Genomic DNA, 9,495 nt, shown 5'->3' on the forward strand with positions numbered 1-9,495 from the left:
CTGCAACCTCAACATCCACCTCCATCACCATCCCCAAACCTCAACCTCAACCTCCAACCCCCACCCCCAAACGGCCAAACCAAAACTCCACCCAACCCCCAACTCCACCTGCAACCGAAACCCCATCCCCACCCCCACCTGCAACTGAAACCTCCACCGCCACCCCCACCCGAAACCAAAACCCCAAATCTCCAAATCCACCACCAGGCGATGCAAGGAGAAGGAGTGATCGAGAGAGAGAAAGAAAATCCCAACCTCCATGAGTCCCAAAACCCCGATTTAGAGGCGGTGGCGCTCCATCCGACACACCGCTGCAGCCACTGCGTGAAGCTTCTGTGGATGTTGGATGTGGTTTGCATGTGGGTTTTAGTCTCTTTGATTTTCTCGATCTGGACCGATTCTTTCAGATCTGGTCTCTTTTGTTTCTCTTTTTCTTTGTTTCTTGATCTGGTTTCTTTTTTAGATCTGGTTTCCTTTGTCCTTTAGGTTCTGATGTGTTTCCCCTTTATCTTTTCCTGGAGTTGAACACAAAATGGGTTGAAGTACATATAGCATTCTTATATATGTCAAATTTCTTCAATTCTTTAGGGCCAGTAGTTGATTAACAAATCTCATGAACTATGGTTCTATAATGTCATATTATATCAACCCCATGTTGAAGCAAAGAAGCAGAAAAAGCAAGCTTTTGTGAAGAACTTTTACCAGAGTTTCAAGGAATTACTGGAACTTCCAATTAATATTCAAGATTTATTTTGTAGGATATCAGTTTTTGATGTTTGTAATTTAACTTCTCTTTTTGTTGATGGTTTGAAACTCTTTTTTCTATAGATGCATCTTCATAAAAAATCCTTTTTTCTCAAATCTGGTTAATGAAGCTGGATTTTTTTGGAAGATGAAGCTCAGATCTAGTTCATGAAGCTTGGAGGTCGAGATTCTGGATTGAGGGATGTGAATTATGAGCTGTGGTTGTGAGTTTAGTTTAAGTTCTGGGTTTTTTTTTATGAAGATTGGGGAGGGACCGAGGATGAAGATTGATGAGGGAGATGATGATGATGAAGATGGAAGATGAAGCTGATAATTGGGGCCTAATAATTTGGGTCTAAAACATATTCCGGTCAAACCGGCTTGTGTAAGGTTGCACAAAGAAAAAACTTGTGCATATGTGAGTTGGATTTAATAAAATTAAGTTTTAGAATTTTTCAATTAAAAAAAAATTAAAATGCCACGTGGAAAAGCTGAGTAGGCTAAAATTGAAGTCACTTCAGCATCAGCCACACTTTGCCCTTAATTGAATTAAAAAAAATTTCTTAGGGACCCAATTTGATGCGAGAATTTTCCAGGCCCTAGAACTGATTCCCTTTACAATTTCAGGGGTCTTCTGATGTATTAAGCCTAAAAATTATTTTCAATTTATTTGTTAATTATATGTTTAAATAGTAATGCACTCTCAATATTATGTAAAACGATGAAAATATATAATTAGAGCTGAATAATTTAGTCCGTGTTTGTGTAAAGTCATCTATAAAAGTAAAATGACTTTTATAGAGTTGTATTTATCTCTTGCTTTCATGTTTTGGCCATGAAAGTAGTGTTTTCAGTTGAAATTTTATGCGAAGTGTGCTAATGAAATTTTAATGTCGAAACATATTCTTAGTGACACATATAAAAGTTATATTATTTATTTCATAATGAGTATTTAATTAGTTAATATGTAGTTTGTAAGAGCATATATTTTTTAACTTATTTATGAATTAAGATAATAATTTATCTTATTCGATAAATTTTTATAGTTTTAAAAAAAGTAAAAAATTATAAAACCTCATAAGACAATTTTGCAAACACAAATCGTTCAACCTAATGAATGTCTATTACAGTGGTTAAAATTAAATCTTTGGATCCCTGAGATTTCGTCATTAAGGAATGCACTTTATGATAGACCTTTAGCTTTCACTACACTTGATAGAACTTGATTCCCTCAATAGATGATACATGTGGTTAACACAAATAAATTATAAGGACTTAGTTAAAACAAATTTAAACTCGTGTACCATAATAATGTGCAAAAGTGAAAGTTGGTTAAGAATGATTGTTATTTTTTATCCATGAAAAAACATTGTAGCTATATCAAATATAATTTCATTTAGGAAGTTTATTAAATACTTCATTGTATACTACATTTTTAGTCTATTGTAGATGAGTGCAACAACGATAAACTCATAGAAGGTTATGAACTCATATTAAATATTATTAGAAAACATATTTGAAATCAAAATTATAAAATTAAACTATTTTGACAAATAAATTTAATTTAATTATTCTATTATTTTTTATAACTAACATGACATGCATAACATATATATTTAATATATATCTCCTAATTTAAACTTAGTTTTAAATATATTTAATTTATTTATCATCATATATATAGTTAAATAGAAATATTACTCTATAATAATTTTAACTATCAATAATTATTTAACAAAAAATATTTATTAATTTTAAATCTACTTTATCTAAAATAGGGATATTTTTGCGGCTTTAGTCTCAAATAGGAATATTTTTGCAAAGAATTAAGCAATGTGGAGGATCAAAAGTGCTAATTTTTTTATTGGGGACCAAAAGTGCAAAATCGTGATAAGTGAGGGACCAAAAAAAGCTATTAAGCATTTATAATTAATTAATTTTAATTCTTAATATTTGTCAACTCAAGTATTTTTTAAATTATAACTATTATTATTTAATATAGGTAATTTTGTGAATATTTATTGTAGGTAGTTGAATAGCTTTTAACAATACAAATTTTTTTCAGTTTTTAATCTTATTATTTAATATATTTATTACAAAGATAATTTGTTATTACTTAATGCACTATAATACATGTAATCTTTACTAATGTATTTAATGTAATGGTTCAAGTGTGTTTTACTTGTGTTTTACTTATATATATAAATTGTTCGCATAGGTGGGAAACAAGAGGGAGGGAATGAAATGAGCATATATATTACTCCTCTATATATTCTTAATTTTTAGCTTTGACCGCATGGGATTCTTTACTTAAGATTCAAGTCCATAATGATTAATTATAATTTTCTTAGACAACATTTGATTCTTTTGACCATGAACTCAAACAAACCCAACATAGACTTGCAACATAATCCACCCACTTCATAAAGAGGCATCTGATTCATCTATGATTCAATCAAGAACTTTAACAAACTACAACTAACAAGAAAAAGATCAACCAACTTACAACATAATAATTCCACCATTAAAAACAACAGAAACATACATAATAATCCATTAGAAAAAGTAAGCTGCGGGCTGCATGCACCTTAATTTGCAGCCTCCTCAGCCCCCCATTCAGTTAAAAAGCATTGCTGGGCAATAAATATACCAGCAACACTACCAATTACCCTTTTAGTAACACATCACAATCACACTCACAAATTCACCCCTCTAAAACATAAAAACAAAACAAAAAGTTACTACCTTCCACAAACACACCCTCCACTCACTCACTCATATATATTAAAGTGATCATCTTTCACTTTTCCTATCTACTACTTTTTCTTTTGTCCCTACCCACTTTACCCAAACACAAGCTTCAAACTTTCCCGGGAAAATAGAGGAAAGTTGAAGCGGGAAAACTAAACCAAACAAACAATAAAACATTTTCTTTCTTTTTAATTTTCAGACTCTGAAATTCTTTCCCGTGAAGGTTTGACCAAACTGCCAATGAGATGGTGCCACGTTCCACGAGGTTGAGGTGCGTCTGTCACTACCCGTGACCCTGAAAGACAGTGCCTGGCCCACTAAATCAGAGTTGGATTGCCAATTTTGCCCCCAGTTTCGGCTCATGCTGTTCCAACCAGAGTTGGCTCCTTTCACACTCACGCGCACGATATCACCTGCACCTGCGACGTTGCTGATTAAAACCAAGTTGAAGTAGCGGAAACCGTTGATGGTGAATCTGATTCCACCCTTCTTTCTACATGGGACCCTGTGATAATCAAATAAAATAAATCAAAAAAACTTGTAAAAATATGTTAAAATAGTAAAATTAGACCATAACTTAACTCATGCTTAAACTGGTTAAATTATTTATAAAAATTATGAGCACAACATATATACTCCCTCCGGCCTCAATTGTAAGCAAAAAACATGGAAAAAATTTGGCCTCAAATATAAGCAAAAGTCATAAAATTCAACTCTATTTAATATTTTCTTTCCACAAATACCCTTACACATGCATTTTGTCATTTAATTTGTACAACTTCCTATATTTGTATTACCGAGCCGCTATAACTCATTTCCACACACATTCCCAAGTTAATTTATGCTTCCAAGTTTCTTACTAGTACTATAAAAAAAAAGACTTACTCCTACACTACTTAAAAATGGCAGCGTCACTTGTACCAAAAGAAAAATTGGCAGCACCACATAATTTGTTTAGCATGCCTTCATTTGACTTGGGCACTTGTGATGATGAGGATTTCTCACAATTAATTGTTGAAGATTCATTAGAAGTGGTTCATCTTTGTATGTTTTGATTTTTTACAAGGGAAACATCAAAAGGCATATTACTCTGCACGTTACTGCATTAAATATGTGAGACAATTAATAGTATCATAACGGAACCAAATGCATCCTGTTTAATTTCATTAAATTTTGGTGTTTAAAACTAGAAGGTTATTTTAGTACTTTTAACCCATAGTTTATACAAAATTAATACAAAAATTCAACTTCTTAATAAGTGTGCAAATGAGAATATTTGCTTACAATTGAGGCCAGAGGGAGTATTATTCTCGACCCACTTATTTATTTGTTTACTTGGGGACAACCCTAGTAAAATGCTCCTACATTGGAGTTGGAGTAGCATGAATAACTGTTGAATGTTAAAACTTCAAGGTTTGACCATGAATTTTGGCAATTTAATATTTTATGGAGCCCCACAAAGTAGCTGCCATTTATTTTTTGAAGGATGTGTGCGTGACTTGGGTACTCTTATTTTCAGGGAAATTCTTCATTTTCTCTAGGAAAATTATTAATGCTATATCTTCATACAAATTCATCCATATAGTAATGGAGAAAATAATAAATGAAAGCCTAGTGGCTAGTGCATTTGATATAGTTTCGAATGGTGAAAAATGTTTAATTCTTTATCCATTTAGTACATATGGAGATTTATAGAAGGATGAAGCAAGAGATCAAGAGAATACTATATCCTCCCATCCTTTTACAAATGCTCCTCCATCCTAAATCAAAAAGAATAATATTTTTCATACTTCCAAAATATCAAGTGTATTCACTTTTTATCTATTATTTTCTGATTTTCTCCATTAGTACTATGTATATAGCTTTACTCTTTTATCTTCTACCAAAAAAGCTTTACTCTTATCAATGAACCCTTCAAGATCTGAAGATGAATTCACCAATCCAGTGGAGTAATGTCATAATTTCAGAAGACTTCTATAAAAACAAGTTCCATTTTACATAGATTAAACAAATTAATTTTCTAATCTAAATTTTTGACATATATATAATATGATTTCACAGAAATTGAAAAATTAATTAATATTATTTAAGTGATAAAAATTTTAAAATAATTAGTTTACCAGGGAGCTAGCAATTAAAAAAAGGTAACTAGCAATCAAACAAAACAAAAATGCAGAGTGAGATTTTCCCTCGGTTTCCTTCTACTTTCTCACTAATTTTCCCAGCAACCAAACAGGAGAAAAACAGCGAATCAAAAAAAGGGTTTACTGAACTCACCGACGGTAAGTCACCGGGACGATTCCGGCGCGGTACTGAGCGATCTTGAGGAACATGGGCATGGCGAGGTCGAAGTGGGTCCGTGGCGGGTTGCACCAACCGCCGTCATCACTGGGCTGAGCCAAGTTCGGAGGACAGAAGTTAGTGGCGGTGACGATGATGGAAGGGCTTCCAGGGTTACACCATCTAGGGTCTTGGTCACACTTGATCTCGAAGCACGCGCCGCAGCTGAGGCCATTGTTGAACAGTGCAGTGCTCAGAGCAGCAGTGTTGACCCCATACCCTTGGCTGTACAGATTCCCATACCCACATGCACCCCCTGAAATAAAATCGCAAGAAATAGAAATGTTAGGGGAAAAAATTGAAACTTGATGGGTAAATCGAACATGGGTATGTACAAATTGAAGAGTTAATGAGAGGGAGTTTTTTTTTGTTTTACCCATTGTTCCAGAGGCATCGCTTCCGCCGTAGAAGGTGGCGTGGGCGCTCTGCCAAGCGCCGCCGGTGTAAACGCCGGGGATTCGAGCACTGGTTGTGACAAAAAGGGTGACCAGTGAAGCGGCGCAGAGAAGAACCATTTTGGTGGTCATTGCAGAGAGAGAGAGAGTGTGTGTGTGTGTGGGTTGGGGAAAAGGTTAGTTAGGCTTAGTTGGTATGAGGAGAATGGGAATGGGGGTTATGGGGGGTACTTATGGAGTGAGGCAAAGGAGTAGGGGGAATCTGCAATAGTCTGAAAAGGGTTGTCATCCAATTAATGCACCTTTTCTCTCTTCATTGTTTTTTCTCTCTCTCTATAGTTAATGGTTATTGCGTGTTTGCTTGAAAGGAGCTTTTGTTTTCATTAAATAATGGAGTAATACAATTTTGTTGTTTTGGGCAAAAGAATGGTTTATTTTTCTATTTTTACAATAAATAAATGTAGGTGTTTAAGACTATTTTCAATGCTAGTTTTTAGATGTGGGTTCTTAAATTAATATGGGCTAATAATTAAATTAGTCTTTGAGTTTGTAAGCGAGTTTGATTTTAGTCCCTTTGAGAAAAAATAATGTTTAGTGGTGGTCATTTTTACGATTACTGACGGTTTTTTTACCGCACTTAACATCATTTTTTCTTAGAGAAACTAAAATCAAGCTCGCCTACAAACTCAGGAACTAATTTTGACCATTAACTCAATTAAGAACTAAGAACTAGATTCTTAAGCATTGGAGATGGCTGACGTGGAATTCATAGTTCTTAAAAATAAGAACTAGTTCTTATATAAGCAACTTTGCTTTATGAGTTTTTAGCATAAAAAAACATTTTTTTTCTCTCATTCAAATTGCTTTTATGAGTTTTGTTTTATTGTTTTATGAAAATAAAAAGTATAAATAATGTGGTATTGTAAGACTAGATGAATAGTGCTAAGAACTAAGAACTCGTGATTAGAGTGAAATATGCAAAAGTTGCTTGAGAGTTGCTTAATCACATGTGCTAGTACGAGCTCACATGAATAGTGCTTAAGAACTCACCTATAAGAACTAGCATTCTAAGGTGAACTATTCACTAAGAACCCCTTATTCATTGTTGGATTGTGATGAACGGTCTAGAGTGTGCATCGGCTATATGACGAAGTAGTTTTATAATAAATCTAGTTTAGCCCATTGTCGATGTTCTAATTCGTAGTTTTTCCTCGTGGAAATTAATTAGGGTTATGCCCCAAATTAGGTGGAACGTTATTGCTTGTGTTCATCGTCGTCAGCTCCGAGATCACCTACTATGAGGGCGAAGAGCTTCTCTACTCAAAGCTTGCTCTCCTTCTTTCTTTTGTTCTAGTTCTCTTTAGACTGGTTTGGAGAAGGGAGTGGCTATGGTGTGTGTATTAGGTAAGGTAAGAGATTTGTAGTGGAGAAAGTTTCCTAAATCCAGTGAGGTGGTGGTTAGTTAAGGAGGTTTTCTAGGATGGTGCAGTGATTTGGTTATGCGGTGGAGCGGGTTTCTAGCATCCTTCAAGAGGGAAGGGAAGGTGGTGGTTGGGTGTTGGTCGCGTGTGCAAAGGAGGCTCTATGTGGTGGCTTCTAGTGCGATTGTTACAACGTAGAAGAATTGAGTTTGGTAGGTCCACTGTGGTTCCTAGAGGCTGGGATTACATTTGACAGAGGCGAGGAACACGATATGCATCGTTTGCGGTAATAGAGCTTGACGAAGGCGATGTTGGGTATGTGGAGGCTGAAACTTCTGCAACTCCTGACGCAATTTGAACAAAAGGGATGATTGAAATCTCTATGGTGTTCTTAGGTTGTGTGCTATATATTCCCGTCAAACAAAAGGGTGAGATGTGTGCGATTGGAGAAGATGGTTGCATGATTGGGTGCGCGTCAGTGATCGGGGTGGTACGATGAGGAAGTTTGTGGTAAAGGAAGGGAAAATGAAGGAGGAGAGATTGCTTGTACTGGGGCCGGTCGGAGAAGATTATTATAGGATAGGGTTGCGAGGCGGTGATGGGGGGTGGTACAGTGGGGTCAACATCAGGGCACAAATAAATAAAGTTGAATAATGGTTAAAGGGTCAAGTTCCGATTGTACAAAAATTTTGCCTCGTTCCTATTTTCCCTTATGTTACATTTTCATGTTCTTTTATCTCATTTTTTTATTACATCACCAATTATATCTCTCACTTTTTACTTTTATTCATATTTCTCTCTAGAATTGAAGATGATCGAAATAAGGTTTTTGTCAAACGAAATGAAATTATAGCTTTTAACTTCCCAACAACTCTGATATTAAAAGGGAATAATAATTCATAAATGAACAATTCTACAATGCTTAAACATACATCATCATGACAACTCTTAGTATGCTCGCTAATAATTCATACTCACATCAATTCCATCCCTGACTAAAGAGAAATATAATGGAAAAGAGATAATATAGGGAGAGATTTGATAAGTGGTGAGATATAAAATAATATAAAAAAGTAAGTGAAAATGAAATAGAAAAACATTAGGAAGTGAAAGTATTGAAGTGTTGCGAACACATGAAACATCAAACCACACACTAAGTGTGAACAACATATTTTCCTTGCTTGAAAGGGGTTTTTGTTTTCAATATGATTAATAAAAACTTGGTATTTTTTGGCAAAAATAAATGGATTCATACATTTCTTTTTGGAGAAGAAATGTTAGGGCCATACATGAAGGGAACATGAAATTGATGTGCATGTGGACTACACATGGGCCACCTTCCTTCATGTTAATTTTGTTTGGTCATTGAGAGGGAGGAAGGTAAGGTGAAGACTTGAAGCACAATTTGCAGGAGAAAGCAACGGTGGTGGCACATGGATATGCATTCTTGGATTACGTAACCGCGATAGCTAAAATTGGAAGCTTCTGTTCTTGATTTCATACTGAAATCATATGATGGATTCATTGTTGTCTGTAATTTGTAAAGTGTAAACAAAAGTGATATTATGGGTTCATACTATGAAGATAATTTTTTATTGTTCTATACTTTCAATTCAGTATTTAAAATTAGAAATATGTGTTTTGGATCAAAACGAAATAAATACCATGACATCTAAGCATGGAATATAAAACAAGATGGCAATAAAAATTGTATGCTGTGTGTTTTGTAGTTATTGTATTGTACACACCGACACCAATATTTCTCATACAACCAAAGTACAATTCCTTGATAAAGGGTACGGTTTGTTGATGTTTTATTTTGTTAGTTTATGGGGTGTCCTATC

At 34.6% G+C, this 9,495-nt stretch overlaps 1 protein-coding gene across 1 annotated transcript; it reads right to left on the minus strand.

Annotated features, from left to right (window-relative positions):
• Positions 1 to 3,246: 3,246 nt before the first annotated feature.
• LOC130749677 (expansin-A4-like) lies at positions 3,247 to 6,496 on the minus strand. The gene is made up of 3 exons (XM_057603050.1): positions 6,212 to 6,496; positions 5,773 to 6,091; positions 3,247 to 4,000 (listed from the first exon to the last, which is right to left on the minus strand). Exons 1-3 carry the CDS (start codon positions 6,360 to 6,362, stop codon positions 3,691 to 3,693), a joined length of 780 nt encoding a protein of 259 aa, XP_057459033.1. The 5' UTR covers positions 6,363 to 6,496; the 3' UTR covers positions 3,247 to 3,690.
• Between the last annotated feature and the right edge of the window lie 2,999 nt (positions 6,497 to 9,495).

Source organism: Lotus japonicus, chromosome 3, assembly GCF_012489685.1.
Source record: "Lotus japonicus ecotype B-129 chromosome 3, LjGifu_v1.2".
Lineage (NCBI taxonomy): Eukaryota > Viridiplantae > Streptophyta > Magnoliopsida > Fabales > Fabaceae > Lotus > Lotus japonicus.